This window comes from Tenrec ecaudatus, chromosome 16 (assembly GCF_050624435.1).
Source record: "Tenrec ecaudatus isolate mTenEca1 chromosome 16, mTenEca1.hap1, whole genome shotgun sequence".
Taxonomy (NCBI): Eukaryota; Metazoa; Chordata; class Mammalia; order Afrosoricida; family Tenrecidae; genus Tenrec; species Tenrec ecaudatus.
In genome coordinates, this window is record NC_134545.1 from 88,668,968 (window position 1) to 88,685,311 (window position 16,344).

Here is a 16,344-nt window from a genome sequence, read left to right on the forward strand (position 1 = left end):
GATGTAGCTTGGGGCAAGCGGCTCCTGCTAATCCCTACTCCATCCAGGTTTCAACAGCATTCAAGTGGGAAGGACTTCCCATCTCACCCAGGGTGGCCGCGAAGAAATAGAAATCATGCAGGTTTACCCTTTATTAAAACCTGGGATCCTGCAGAGCGTTACCAAGTGAAATCTGTGGCAGTGATATTAGCAAATGGAGTCTCCAAGCAGCTAATGTAGGAGATAAAGGAATTTCTATCACCAAGAAAAGAAAACCCAAAACAACAAAAACAAACTGGCTACACCTGTGGTTCATTTAAACCTACAGAACTGACGTCTACAAGGTTGGCGGTTCAAACCCACCAGCTGCTCCGCAGGAGACCAGTGAAGCTGTATGCTCCCATAAAGAATTACATTATCAGAAACTGGGGTTGCTATGAGTCTGAGTCAACTTGATGGCAGTGAGTGAGCTAAAGACTTCTAGGCCATAACGTTGAGCCCTTTTACAATCTATATAAACCAGAAACATTCTAACTCGTAGTGGCCCTGACATAGGCCAGAGTAGCACTGCCCCATGGAGTTCCCTAGAGTGTGAATGTGTGCAGCGCATACAGCCTCATCTCTATCCTGCTGACTTGGACCACGGACTCTTGTTAGCTGTCAAAAGCCGTACCCACACTATGCCAACACATCTTCTCATGCGTATATACCCCAAAGGGTTGAAAACGTACCCCAGTGTTCACAGTAGCTAAAGGATGGAAACCACCCAAATGTCCATCAGCTGATGAATGGATAAAGCGTGGTATGTCCACATAGTGGACAAGGATTCGGCCGTGAAAAGAAGGGAAGAGCTGATATGTGCTATAGCACAGATGGACGTTGGCAACATTGCGCTCCACAGAATCTAGACGATATATATGAAAGGTCCAAATTGATGGGGAGGCTGCGCCTCCTGGCTGGCCTGGTGCTGGGGCCCTGCCAGACCGTGAAGTGCCCCCAGGCCGCAGGGATGTGCCTCCACACCAGTGAGGAAGAGTTCCAGGCCTTTCGGAGGCGACCCTGACATGGATAAGAATCTGGATAATGCTCCTGAAGCGGCCGAGTGGTTTGCATTAATCCAGGCAGCGTATAATGTGTTGTGCGACCCTCAGGAAAGATCATGGCATGACAACCACAGAGGTGACCGTGATGACAAGGACCAAGATGAACAGCTATGATTTGCTGCGCTATTTCCGATGAGAAGGCTTTCTCCGAGGTGCATCGTAATGTTTTTGAAATGATTGCAAACGAAGAGCTGGAATCCATGATAGGAAGTAAGTGGTGGAGGAGTCCCCCAGCCTTTGGAGACCGAGTGGCTATGACATGGTGGGCCCTCCTTTCTACACTAACTGCAGAACGGCTACACGCAGAACTTCCTGTGGAAAGAGTGTGACAGGCAGCTGCAAACCACTGGGAGGGGCGAGCCGTGGAAAAGGGAAACAAGGTTCTTGACAACGCAAAGGAAGAGAGGAATGAGCTGGTCCAACAGCTGGCAGCTGCTTTCCTGCAGAAACGAGATAAAAGAGTGCAGGCTTGCTGGAAACTGGTGGAAACCCTGAACGCAGAGAAGGCGAGGAAAGAAGGCAAAGAGATGTGAAGGCAGGCCAAGCCGCAGAGCCTTACACAGGGCAGAGCTGGGGTCGGTGGCCAGTCTGGAGAAAGAGCCCCGGGAGATGGACACATGCTATGGAAAGGGGTTTGGAGATGCATCAGAGGAAGATGACATGGAGGAGCAAGAGCTGGGATACGGACAGGAGAGTAAGGAAGACAGGGATGAAGATGAGGATGCTGATCTTTTTGATGACCTTTACTGCCCAGTAGGCAACAAATCATTCAAGGCAGAGAAGGCCCCGAGCAGCCAGGAAAAGTAATCAAAGCGGCACTGGGAAATGGTTGCCTCTCTGAAACAGCAATTGGAAGAGGAGGAGGAATGGTTTTCAGGACCTCAAGCCTCGAACTGGCAGTGCCAATTCTGAGGAAGACGTGGAAGATTCCCCCAAACAAAAACCTTTCTAAAAAAAACCTTTCTAAAAAATATAGAAGAAAAAGAAGCAGAAGCCAGCACAGCATTATGATGACAATTTGAATGAAAATGTAACTGGAGAGTAAAGGTTAATCCAGAAGATACCAATTTAAACCAGGACAGAGCCAAGGATTTAGGAGACAGTTCCCTCGTGCACCGTCCCCCCATCCCCACCAAATCAGTGTCATGGAGACCACTGAATGGTGTGACAATCCAAAACATGATACTAAAAATATTCCAAAAGCCTAAGATACCCCCCAAACAAACAAACAAAACCTGTCAGAGTACCTGTTGAGAGAAAAAAACCCGAATGATGTTCTTATCAGCTGTTCAACTTGCCATGATGAATTTCCATCCCAGAATAAACTCTTTGAACATCTAAAGGCAAGAGTCATCATGATAGGTAAGTTTATTGTGTCAATCTGGCCAATAGGAACATGTGGAATTAATAAAGGTCATAGTTTGGAGGGCAAAGAGATAAATGGCTTGGCGAGGCCCGCCCCTCTCTCTTCCTCTCTGGTGATCGGACCAGCTTGCAGCTGCTTTAGCTAATTCTCTGCCTCAACTTGTGAGCTATATTACCTGTGGGACAGGCCAACCCATGGATTGTGTCCCTAGAACTTGAGGTTCCTTTGAGACTTGCTTCGCCACGCTGCTGGTGTATACATCGCTTGAGCTTGAGGCTGCCAGATCCTGTCGGCTTGCATTGCTTGAGTTAGATATCCCATCTGGACCTGCTTCGCTAAGCTCCTGGGCTGCTGACTGTTGGGGACCTGCCCTGCAGTGTGCTGCCTGTGGCTGGACTGCCTGCATTGTTCTCGGGAAGACTCAGCTATCTGCTTCCTTGACCTTGGACCCAGCAGCCCTCGTGAGTGGAAGGATGTCCAGTATATTAACTGTTACATGGAAGTGAGTTGAACTGAATCCTCTGTATTGCTGTGCGGACTGATTAGCTGTTATAGTCCTTTGTGATATATATATATATATCATCATAAGTGTTCAGGTTTTGTTTTTCTAGAGATCCCTGCCTAACATAATTGATACCATGAGTGGTTCTAGAGAAACAAGATTATAAATATGGGCTTCTCAAATTGGCTCTGCAGCCTGATTAGGCTCAACAGCACTGATAGTACTATCTCTCCCCCTAAAGGCCTGGAAAGTCTCCAGCTCTTACTAGAGGGGGTGGTGTTAATCCATGGTATGAAGTAGCAAAGCTAATACGCACAGTTTCACCACCAATAGATGAAGCGCTGGTGAGAGGAGAGGCTCTGGGTGATCGTGTGTTTGATATCTTCCAGCAGTTTTGTCAGGATGAGAAGTATAGGGAAGCTGGTTGGCTGGTCCTCCTTACAATAGAGAATGTGACCAAGGAAAGGGATAATCTCAGAACCCCAGAAGCAAGTCTCAAGTGGCGAATAACAGACCTAAAAGCTTCTGCATGTGCTACAAAGGAGAGTCTTCTTTCCACTGTAGAGCTGACATTGCCAAAAACCAAATCCAGGGTCTCATCCTACGAGTGGCTGAATTGTAGTTCTAGAACAGTGTCTGCCATTAGAGTAAGGGCATTAATTGGAAAGAATTGGGACCCTGAAACATGGGATGGGAACATTCGGGCTGAAGATCCAGAAGAGGAGAATATTGATCCCCTAGAGTTGATTGAGTCACCCTAGTCAATAAATCCACCCTTCCCACCTGAGGGGATTAATCCACTATCAGTAAAACAACTCACACTTGAGCAGATGAACCAAACTGTTCAAGCTGCAATGCCGGGTGGGGCTGCGTCTGTAGCATGGCCTGGGGTCGATGACTTACAAGACCTTATAAGACATTGCTGAGAGCCCTCAGGAAACACCCCCCCCCAGTTATTCAATTATTTCCTCTAGAAGTCCCAGAAAGTTCCTAAAGGTGAGGTTCAGATGATGTCTCAGGAAGAAGCGCGCTATACTAAAGATCTGCTTGAGTTTTCTAATACAGGCAGAAGCCTGGGGAATATCTCTGGGAATGGTGACTAAGGGTGTGGGGGTACTGATGCAAGGCATGTGACATTTGACCAGTCTGAGTTTCTTGATATGGGGCCACTAAGCACAAATTCTTCCTTCAATGACTCGGCAAGAGAGGTTAAGAGAGGAACTCATTGTTTATTTGGTTGGTTCACTGAAGCATGGTCTGTGAGCTGGCCTCGATTAGACCAACTTGAGGTGCCTGACCTACCTTGGTACACTGTAGAAGGCGGCATCCAAAAGTTTAGGGAAATAGGTATGTTGGACTAGATCTATCAGAATAATCCCATAGACCCCCCAAAAGAGTGACACGAGGACATACCTTTCACCACAACCATAAGGAACACAGTTGTGAAGTGGGCCCCAGCATCTTTGAAGACTCCTGTCACTGCTATTTTATGTACAGCAGGATTAACAGTGGGAACTGCCCTACATTTGCCTACAATGGGGCTGATGGGGCCCAATGGTGGTAGAGGGCGGGTATTAGCACTAATCAACAGAGACAGGTGGACATGGTTATCGTAATAGACAGCAAGGTTTCCGTAGTCATCAAAGCAACCTGTCTCATTTGGACTTAGGACATTGGCTACTTAATCACGGTGTCCCTGGGAGTGAGATACATGGGGAACCTACTAACTATTTACATGACCTACACAGGCAGAGGTGTGCTAGAGCAAGAGCAGCAGAATAGAGAGTCATGACCACTCAGTCAGTTCCCAGACCCGAGCCACTTACAGACCCACAGCCTCTTGAATGAGCGGAACACCAGGAGCCTTTGAAGGAAGAGCCTGCTACATCACCGAAGGTTTATACTCTTAGTCTTTCTTCTAGTCTTCCCCAAAGAGACCTGTGATCTTTCACAAGAATAACTGGTCATTGGGGGAAAGGAAATAATCAATTTTTCGGTTATTACTGGACACTGGCTCTGAACTGACACTAATTCCAGGAAACCCAAAATGTTTAGAAGACTCGTCAGTCAGGGTGGGGGCATATGGAGGTCAAGTTATTGATGGAGTTTTAGCTCAGATATGCATTACTGTGGGTCCAGTGGGCCCCTGAACCCATCTTGTCATTATTTCCCCAGTTCCAGAATGCATCATTGGAATAGACTTACTTAGTAACTGGCAGAATTCCCATATTGGATCCCTGAAATGTGGAATAAGAGCTATTATGGTAGGAAAGGCCAAGTGGACACCATTAGAACTGGCATTGCCTAGGAAAATAGTGAACCAAAAGCAGTACCACATTCTGGAGGGATTGTAAAAATTAGTGCCACAATCAAAGACATGAAGGATGCAGGGATGGTAATTCCTACCACATTCCCGTTTAACTTACCTATTTGTCCTGCAAAAACAAACAAACAAACAGATGGATCCCGGAGAATGACTGGATTATTGCAAACTTAACCGGGTGGTGACTTCAATTGCAGCAGCCGATCCAGATGTGATTTTATTGCTTGAGCAAATTAATGCTTCTCCTGGTACTTGGTATGCAGCTATTGATCTGGCCAATGCCTTCTTCTCAATACCAGTCTTGAAGAACCACCAGAATCAGTTTACCTTCAGCTGGTAGGGGCAACAATACACTTTCACAACCTTCCTCCAGGGGCACATCAACTCTTCTGCCCTATGCCATAATTTAGCCCAAAGGGAACTTGATCACCTGTCTTTTTTGCCAAAAAAGTCCATTAAATTGATGGCATTATGCTGATTGGACCCACTGAGGAGGATTTATCAAAGAATAGATTCATTGGTACAACATCTGTAAGCAAGAGGTTGGGAAATTAACCCTATGAAGATTCAGTCACCTTCTACTTTAGCAAAATGTCTAGGGGTCCAGTGGTGTGGACATGTCAAGACATTCCTACTAGAGTGAATAATAAGCTATTGCATCTGTCTCCCCCACCCCCCAATAACTAAACAGGAGGTACAATGCCTAATGAGCCTCTTCGGATTTTGGAGGCAACATTTGGGTGTTCTACTTTGACCTATTTATCAAGTGACATGAAAGGCCTCCAATTTTGAGTGGGGCCCCCAAAAGAGAAGGCTCTGCAACAGGTTCAGGCTGTTGTGCAAGCGGCTTTGCCCCTGGGACTATATGATCCAGCTGACCCGATGGTGCTGGAGGTGTCACTTGTAGATAGAGATGCAGTGTGGAGTCTTTGGCAGACCCCTATTGGTGAATCACAATAAACCCTTGGGATTTTGGAGTAAAGTCCTGCCATCCTCTGCAGACAACTAACTCCCCTTTTGTAAAACAGCTGTTAGGGCCTGTTACTGGGCCTTGGTGGAGACTGAACGCCTCACCACGGGCCACCAAGTCACCATGAGGCCTGAGCTTCCCATCATGAACTGGGTATTGTCTGACCCACAGAGTTATAAAGTTGGACATGCACAGTCACACTCCATTGTTAAATGGAAGTGGTATATGTGAGATCAGGCCAAAGCAGGACCTGAAGGGACAAGTAGGCTGCATGAAGAAGTGGCCCAAATGCCCAGTCTCCACTCCTGTCACATTACCTTCTTTCTCCCAGTCTGCACCTATGGCCTCCTGGGGAGTTCCTTACCATACTTTAAGTGAAGACCAAAAAAGTCATGCTTGGTTTACGGATGGCTCGCACGATATGCCGGTGCCACTTCTAAGTGGACAGCAGCAGCACTACAGCCCCTTTCTGGGATCTCCCTAAAGGACAGTGGTGAAGGGAAATCCAATGGGCAGAACTTCTAGCAGTGCACCTGGCCATTAGTTTGCCTGGAAGGAGAAATGGCCAGATGTGAGACTGTATACTGATTCATGGGCTCATGGGCTGTGGTTAATGGCTTGGCTGGATGGTAAGGGAATTGGAAGGAACATGATCGGAAAACTGGTGACAAGGTGGTGTGGGGAAAGGTATGTGGATAGACCTCTCTGAATGGGCCAAGAAAGTAAACACAATCTTATCTCATGTGAATGGTCACCAAAGGATTACCTCTGAAGAGGAGGACTTTAACAATCAAGTGGATAAGATGGCACGCGCTGTGGAGACTGGTCCTCCTCTTTCCTCCACCACTTCTGTCAGTGCCCAATGGGCACAGGAACAAAGTGGACATGGTGGCAGGGATGGAGGTTATGCATGGGCGCAGCAACATGGACTTCCACTCCCAAGGTTGATTTGTCCACTGCCACTGCTGACTGCCCCATCTGCTAGCAGCAGAAGTCAATATGAGATAGGGGACCATTCCTCAGGGAGATCAGCCAGCAACCCTTTTCTCCTCTTGTTATGATTTGTCGGTTGGTCCAGTTGTGAGAATATGGGTTTTCTTTTCATTGCGCTGCAATCTTTAGGACATCAGCAAGGGCTTCAAGTCCTCCTTGATTTCAGCAAGCAAGGTTGCATCATCTGTGTATTGATAGTTGTTCATTATTCTGATCCCGGTGTCACGTTCTTCTTCATATAGTTGAGCTTGGTTTGCTTGAACTTCTGAGTGGCCAGCTTGCATATGATGCAACATTCCAATTGGCCTTCTGTCCATTCCTGGAGCCTTGTCACTAATTGCCTTCAGTGCAGCTTGGACTACTTCTTTCCGCATCATTGGTTCTCGATACCTTGAAATGGTTGGATGTCGAGCAGTTCTTTTTAGTACAGTGACTTTGCATATTACCTCCATCAACTTTGGATGCTTCTTGCGTCATTCAATATTTTGTCCATAGAGCATTTCAATATTGCAACTCACGTCTTGATTTTCTCTACAGTTCTTTAGGGAGGGTGTGCTTCTTTTCTGGCTGGCTAACTCTAGGTTTTTGCACGTTTCATTGTAATCATTTATTTGGCCGTCTCAAGCCAGCCTTTTGAATTTTTCTCAATTCTTTTACAGCATCATTTAGCAAGTTTCACTGTCTCTTCTGACATGCACTTTGATTTTCTGTTGTATCTGTTCTTGAGCCAATTTCAGGTGGGCTATCCTTAGGTCATAAAGGAGCCCTGGTAATGTAGTGGTTACGTGTTGGGCTGTGATCCACATGGTCAACAGTTTGAAATCACCTGCAGCTTCTGGGGAGAAAGACGGGCCTTTTCCCTCTCAGAAGCAGTTATAGTCTTAGAAACTCACAGGGAGTCACCACGAGCCACCCTTGACTTGATGGCAGTGAGTTTGGTTTTGTGATATATTTAGATCATATTTCGACTATTTTGGATTTGCTTTAGCTTTCTTCAATTTTAACCTGAACGTTAGAGCAATTGATAGTCTGTTCCACAGTCAGGGCCTGGCCTTGTTTTGGTTGCTAATATGGAGCTTCTCCCTTATCTTTTCCTGAAAATATAGTCAATTTTTCCCCTGGTTCTTCCTTCTGGCTAGGTCTGTGTTATTCACTCACCATGTTGCTGAAAAAAATGTATTTGTAAATAAGAAGTCATTGGTTTTGTAACATTTTATCATGTGACTGTCAACTTTGTTTATATCGCCAGTCATATTTTCCAACCAAGTTCTTTCCTCTTTGTCTTCAACTTTCTTCTTCTTATGACCAATAATTATCAATGCATCTTGAGTGTATATTTGATCAATTTTAGACCAAAGACATTGGTAGAATTCTTCAATTTCTTCATCACTAGCTTTAGTGGTTGCTGCATAAATTCGAGGTATAGTTACCATACATATTTGTGTATAAGCCGAGTTTTTAAAAATCATTTTATTGGGGGCTCATACAATTCTTATCACAATCCATATATACATTCATTGTGTCAAGAACGTATGTACATTTGTTGCCATCATCATTCTCAAAACATTTGCCTTCTACTTGAGCCCTTAATATCTGCTGCTCATTTCCCCCCTCCCTCACCACTCCCCCCTACCTCATGAACCCTTCATCATTCATATATTATTATTATTTTGTCATATATTACACTGTCTGAGGTCTCCCCAGCCCTCTTCTCTGCTGTCCCTCCCCCAGGGAGGAGGCTATATGTAGATTCCTGTAATCAGTTTCCCCTTTCTACCCCACATTCCCTCCACCCTCCAGGCATCGCCACTCTCATCACTGGTTCTGGAGGAATCATCTGTCCTGGATTCCCTGTGTTTCCAGTTGCTATCTGTACTAATGTACATCCTCTGGTCTAGCCAGATTTGCAAGGTAGTATTGGGATCGTGGTAGTGGGGGGTGGGGGAGGAAGTATTTAAGAACTAGAGGGAACTTATATGTTTCATCGTTGCTACCCTGCACCCTGCCTGGTTCATCTCCTCCCCACAACCCTTCAGCAAGGGGTGTCCAGTTGGCTACCATTGGGCTTTGAGTCTCCACTCAGCACACACCCACATTTTCAATGATATGATTTTATGTTCCTTGATGCTTGATACTGATCCCTTCGACAGCTCGTGGTCACACAGGCTGGTGTGTTTCTTCCATGTGGGCTTTGTTGCTTCTGAGCTATATTAAGCCGAGTTTTTCAGCACATTTTTTAATGCAGTTTTTGTGGTAAAAAACTCGGGTCCGCTTATACTTGAGTCTTCCTTGTAGTTGTATAGATACCATTCTATCACAGGCAGCATTGTACTTCAATATAGATATTGAAACGTTAATGTTGACCATGAATGTGCCACCATTCCTTGTGAACCCGTCATTCTCGGCACAGAATAACATACGTTTGATTTTAGATAGGCTATACCAGTCTATTTCATGTGATGCCTACAATATTGAACTTCTTGCACTCCATTTTATTTTTGATGGCTTTAAAATTTCTTAGAGGCATGCTTTGTACCTCCCATGTTTTGATGAAGAATGGATGTTTGCAGCTGTTTCTTTTCACTCTGAGTTGTGCCCCACCAGCAAACGAGGGCCCCAGAAACATATTGTGACGGTGCAGTTCTTCCCCAGCTGCGTGGCGCATGCCTTCCCGTCCGACGGGCTCACCGTGCGGTCCCCGTCTGACAACGTGCCCTTGCTATCCCTAAGGTGTTAGTGGCTAAGCTCTGAAAATGGACCGCCTAACCCACCTTTTGGTCCTACAACTGACGATGTTCTGATGCTATGCATAAGCTTTTCAGTGACTAAAGCCTCACAAGCAGATGGCCTATTACATCTTCCTAGTCCTTTCTTAGTCTGGAAGCCCTGCTGAACCCTATTCACCTAGGGCGGCTCTGCTGGTATTTAAAATACCAGGGACACAGCTTCCAACATGACAACATGTAAGCCACCACGCTCGACAAACTGACAGATAAGTGACAGGAAAACAGAAACAGACATATTAAAAATTATCCACAATCATATCTTTTATGGTAATTTAATAAAATCCAAAATGCTAGTTATAGTTAAGAATAATTTTCTTTGTCTTTAAAACTTTTAATACCATAACTGACAATATGATTTAATTAAGACTAATTGGATAAACTAGATCTTGAATACTTTCCGAGTTAAAATCTTGTTCACTCTTGAATAAAAAGTTAATTCATAATATTTCTAATATTTATTCATGCAGGACAAACATGTTAATAATGATTAGTGCTTAAACTTTAAAAATTGCTATTTAAATTATGTAACATAGAGGAGAATCTACTTAAATTTCCCAATACAAGAAAAAGAAACAATTTTAAGCAAATGAAATGATTTTTTTAAATGATGCTTGGGCCAGCTGTTTTAAAATGGAACCAGAGCAGGAAATGTTCTCATCCTTAATCTTTCAACTTCAGCCTGTAGAATGGAAATCTCTTCAGCTTGCTGTTTTGAAATATGGGTTAGCCTTTGTTGTTCCATCATGCTATCATATCGTTCTTTGGCAATCTTTTCACAAGTCAGTTTCGATCCTGTCCCAAAAATGAAAAAGAAAGAAATCATTCGGGTTATTATTATGTGCATCTCAAATACAGAAGTAACGCTCAATGAACCACGAGGGTCCATTAAAACTTTGGAAATCCGATCCCTGCTGGTGGCGCTGTAGCTGCTCTACAGATGTAAGGAAACGCACAGTCAGCTACTGGTGTGCTCTGCTTTCAGGCCAAATGTCAACAATCTCTTGTTCCTCGACCTCTTCAGAACCTAGTTCAGATTTCTGTCAACCCACTGCTAATGTTTTGCTGCTAAAGTTTTAAAAATTATCTGCAGAAAATTTTCTTGCGTGATGTTAAGATTGTACCCAGATAACCCTTAAATATTGTAGTGCCAGCCTTGAATTTTGCCTTCCATGCTTCCAACTTGAGATATTCTTGTGCTTCCCTTTTGGTTTTCCAACTCCAGGTCATTGCACATTCCATTTAGTGCTTTATTTTGTCTTCTTGAACTGTCTTTTGAACGCTTCTGTTCAGCTCCTTTACTTAATCATTTCTTCCGTGTGCTTAACTATTCTACCTTTAAGAGCAAGTTTCAGCATCTCCTCTGACATCCGCCTTTGTCTTTTCTCTTCATGTGTGATGTTCTTGATGTCATGCTACAACTCAGCAAGCCTTTGGTTATTGGTGTTCGATGCGCCAAGTCCTGAGATGGTTTTTAAATTCGAGTGGGATATACTCAATACTGTATTTTGGTTCCTGTGGACCTATTTTAATTTTCTTCATCTTGCACCTGAACTTTCACAGGATGAACTGATCGTCTGTCCCACAGGTGGTCTTTGTTTTGCCTGGTGGTATTGAGTTTCTCCATCATCTGTTCCCATAGATGTAGTGAACTTAATCCCTGCTTATTCCATATGTATCGTTCCTGTTTGTGTTATACAAAAATAGGTATTTGGAATCAAGAAGTCATTTTACCTTGCAATTAAGAACAATTCTATCAGTTGTTCCCTTGTCCCTGGGTTTGTTAACACCACTTCCTTTCCCCCCACTTCCCCCTCTCCCATGTCCCCCAAACTGTTGGTCCCATTGTTTTCTCCTCCAGATTGTTCATCCAGCCTATTTTATTTAGACACACCTGCGGAGATAACACATGCACAAAAACAAGACAGAGCAAAACTGAGCTGCAAGATAAAACAAAACAACAACAAGTCAATAACAAAAAACAACACAAAACACAACAACAAGAAAGAAAATCTTGTACTTAGTTCAAGGTCTGTTTATTGGCCTTTAGGAGTGTAGAAAAAAAAAGAACAATTCTATCATGTGACATGCAATTCCATTAGTCACCAAGGCCACATATAGTTTCCAACTACTTATTTACCTCTTTTGTTTCCAGTTCGCATTCCAATCGCCAGTAATTGCCATTGTATCCTGATTGCATGTCTGATCAATTTCAGACTGAAGACATTGGTGGAATTCTTCCATTTTTTTATTCATCACTGGCTTTAGTGGTTAGTGTATACCTTTGAATAATAGTTGCATTCACGGATCTTCTTTGTAGGTGTAGAGATATTATCCTATCCCAGACAGCATTGTATTCCAAGATGGACCTGGAAATGTCATTTTTGATGATGGGCATGATGCCATTCCTCTTGAATTTGTCACTCCCAGAATGCTAAACCATGTGATTGTCTGATTCAAATGTCCAATGCCAGTCCATTTCAGTTCACTAAGTCCTGGGATATCGATCTGTATGTGAGCCACTTCTTTTGATGACTGCTCACTTTCCTCGCTCAGACTTCAGACAGTCCACGTTCTGACTGTTCGTGGGTGTTTGCGGCTGTGTCTTCTCATGTGGAGTAGCGCCTCATCAGCGGACAAAGGCCCGGAAAGCTTGGCGCCATCCGAGGCCTTCAAGCTGGCTCTACTTGGAGGAGGCCGCACTCCTCCAGTTGTATTCTGAGTACCCTCCAAACTGAGGGGCTCCTCTTCCGGCTCTATATCAGGCGATGTTTCACTGGGATTCCTACGGTTTGCAGAAGCTACTTTTTCAGAAGTGGAGTGCCCTTTCCTTCTTCCTAGCCTAGCTTTAGTTTGAGAGCTCCACTTAAACCTGTTCACCAGGCGGACCCTGCTGTACTTGAAATGCATGTGCCATAGCTTCTAGCAACACAGCGACACACACGCCACGACAGCAGGACAAACTGCCAGACTGGTGGTGGATCCTAGGTATTAGCGAGCTGACATGGCCTTGCATTGGCCGTTTTGAATCGGATTCCATAATCATGTGATTCGCTATCCCAGGGAAACAGATTGAAAAGCAATGGTGTTAACATTCATCGCTAAAAAGAAAATTTTAAGATCAAGAGTTGCCAGAAATTCAAGCTGGATCCAGAAGAGGACACCTAATGACATCACTGATGTCAGGTGGATCTAGGCTAAGAGGAGTGAATAATAGAGTGAGATCGTTCCCTAATTTCATGTCATCTTGAAGATAGATGAAGGTGTTGGGGTGGCATTCAACCTGCCAATCGGGTCACAGTCTGGATGATGCCGCCTTGTGGGCACGGCCTTATAAGGAGGGTCCTGGGAACCTCACCCTCTCTCTCTGCCTTCACCTTCCTGCTGGCGGACCCCGATTGCTTCCAGAGCCCTGGAGATGCACCCGTCGCCATTGGATCCAGGGGACTTTGCACTCACCGGCCTGTGATATTCCTGCATTCTGCATCATTGCTGTGCCTATGTGAGTCTGCAGAAGGATTTATGTACTATTATTATAGGACGCATGGACTTGAGTTTGACAGGGCTAGGGTGTTTTCTCGATGCATTTGAAGCTCTCTCATATGCATATGAGCGCAATTGGATTTGTTTCTCTACTCAACCTGGCCTAACACAGAGAACAGTTTTATTTGCATCGTATTGATTATACAAAGGCATTTGACTGTGTGGAACATAATAAACTATAGATAATATTGGGAAGAATGGATATTCCAGAACAACGAATTGTGCTTGAGGGGAACCTGTACATAAACCAAAGGCAGTCCTTTGAACAGAACAAGGGGACACTGCATGGTTGAAAGTCACTGTCAGCCTGGCACCCTTTCACCATATGCACTCAGTCTGTGCCCTTGGACTCTCTGGTGAAGGACACACAGTGTCGGGAGAGGAGGAAGGCTTGATGTGCTGACAACACAAAGCAAGGGGACCTGAAGCACTTACTGATCACATTTACAACTTCCCTGTGGATCACAACTCAGGGCAAAGAAAACAGAAGTCCTTACAGTTGGTCCAATAAATGGAGAACAAATTGAAGTTGTCAGGGATTTCATTTGACTCGGATCCACAATCAAGCTCATGGAAGCAGCAGTCAGGAAATCAAATGACTTTCTGTACTGGGAAAATCCGCTGAACAAGACTTCTAAACTGTGGGGGGGAAACACCCCAAGATTCCTTTCACGACTAAGATGCCCTGGTATTTTCAGTCGCCTCCTGTGCATGCAGAGTCTTACTGGCACAGTGGTGACCCATTGGGCTGCTAACTACAAGGTCAGTGGTTCAAAACTACCAGCTGCCTGCAGGAGAAAAACATGGATTTCTACTTCCATTAAACGTGGTCATCTTGGAAGCCCACGGGAGCAGTGGTTCCTGTCTTATAAGGTTGCTATGGGTCAGGATCGATCTACAGCAGTGTTCGGTTTGGGTTCGTGTTCAGGGGGAAGCTGGGCAACGGATAAGAAGCACAGAAGAACTGATGCACTTGAGTGACACTGTTGGCCACGAATCCCAAACGTCCCGTGGACTGACAGAACAACAAACAAATCTATCTTGGAGGAAGGTTGGCCAGAATGCCTTTTAGAATCCAGGCTGGTGAGACTTTCTCTTCCATACGTTGGACCAGCCTCGGGAGATAGACTTCATGGGTGGTAACATGGAGGGCCCCTGCCGTACAGGAAGACCCCCAAGGAGATGAGAGCCCAGAGGCTACAACAATAGGCTCAAACACTGTAACTGTGAAGGAGCAGGACCGGCAGTGTTTTGCTCTGTTGTACAGGGGTCACTATGAGTAAAAGCTGACTCGATGGAACCTACGGGAGCAACGGTCAACTTAAAAGGACAACAAGAGCTTACCAATTGCATTACAAATGTCTCTTCTCTCTGAGACAGCCACCAACTCTTCTCGTAAATTGCAACTTAGAACATAATTTGATAAATCCTTGTGACCGCTGTACTTTCCCAGCTTTTTAATGAGTTTTTTGCAATTTTCCACATTCTTCTTATGGGTCTGGCGTTTGGGTCCCAGGACACCACACAAATTTGAAAAAATGATGTATTAGATTTCATACAGACATTTTAAACATTAAGTGATTCATCATTAAAATATCATCTTACTACCATATCCTTAGGACTTGGTTCAAGTTTTATACCTATTAGGCACTCAGATTATTTGTCGAGAGGCAGAATTTTATGTTCATACCTCATTTAAAAAAATTCCATATACCCTTAAAATGACAAATGATTAAAAATAAAAAGAAGATTTCCTTGGCATTACTTTGTTTTCACCTTGCATTTGCTATACACAGAACACCCTGAGTATTAAGCAAAGTGGACAAAGCCAAGGAAATACTATTAGAACCTCTATTACATGAATCACAGTGTGACAATCGGAAAGCCCTTACACTGGAATCTCTCCCAGAGTTAATTCTAGAAGGAAAAGAAGTGCTTCAGTCTAGATGCCCCTTGCGGTGGTTGTCGACAGATACTCGGGACCCTCTAAGTGTATCTCGAATGTTAGCAAAGTACCAAGCCCTTGGCAAGTTCTGCTCGCGTCGTCCGTCATGTGAACCACGGTTTCTTTACTCACATGGCTCCTACGTGCTGGGCTCGGCGCGGCCCGTGTCTTGGAGACCTACCTTCTCGATCACAGCGACAGTTTGCTCCATTATCCCAATCTGAAGAGCTATCAGTGTCTCGTAGTGCGGTTCATTTAGGAACTTCGGAAGACAACGATAATACACGTTAGATGGTCTCCTCTCTCTTTACAGGCAACTTTATCTGCAGCATCATAGTTTTCCAAGAGGATTATTTTGGTAATAAACATTGGTGTGTATAGAATTAAGATTTATTTGACTTTTTGTCATAATTTTTCGTTGCCTTTAACCATCATTAAGCTCACTTATCTATTACTGATGCATGACGTTTATTTTCTCACTCGTTGGTCCATTCCTTTATTTGTTCAGCTCACAAAACATACGTTAAGTGTCTCTCTTGAATGCAAATACACCAGTGATATAAAGAGAAATAACATGACAAAGAGAAAGCGCACATTTAGAGCTGAGGAGTTGCTTGAAGATATTAAAGTGCCATGCACATTCAAAAGGGATTTGGGATGGGATGCGCATTCTCCAGGGTGGGAAACCAGGAAAGTCTGTGCGGAAGAGGTGGCACTTCACTCTTCTCACTCACTGCCATAGGTAGAGTTGATGCCGATTCACGGTGACCCTATAGGACAGTGGGTCTCAACCTGTGGGTCGTGAACCCTTTGGGTTCACAGGGGTCGCCCAATTCA

General features: G+C 44.5%; 1 protein-coding gene and 1 pseudogene across 1 annotated transcript in view; one reads left to right on the plus strand and one right to left on the minus strand.

Moving 5' to 3' along the window:
* The first annotated feature begins 1,043 nt into the window (after positions 1-1,043).
* On the plus strand, positions 1,044-9,973 carry LOC142428665 (dnaJ homolog subfamily C member 21 pseudogene; annotated as a pseudogene).
* A 674-nt stretch (positions 9,974-10,647) lies between these two features.
* The window catches only part of CFAP43 (cilia and flagella associated protein 43), a 107,289-nt gene continuing 101,592 nt past the window's right edge, over positions 10,648-16,344 (minus strand). Inside the window, exons 36-38 of the mRNA XM_075533460.1 lie at positions 15,689-15,769; positions 14,907-15,060; positions 10,648-10,814 (exon numbers count right to left, since the gene is read on the minus strand). Of these exons, the coding sequence (XP_075389575.1) occupies positions 10,648-10,814; positions 14,907-15,060; positions 15,689-15,769 (402 nt within the window). The remainder of the gene's footprint in view (positions 10,815-14,906; positions 15,061-15,688; positions 15,770-16,344) is intronic.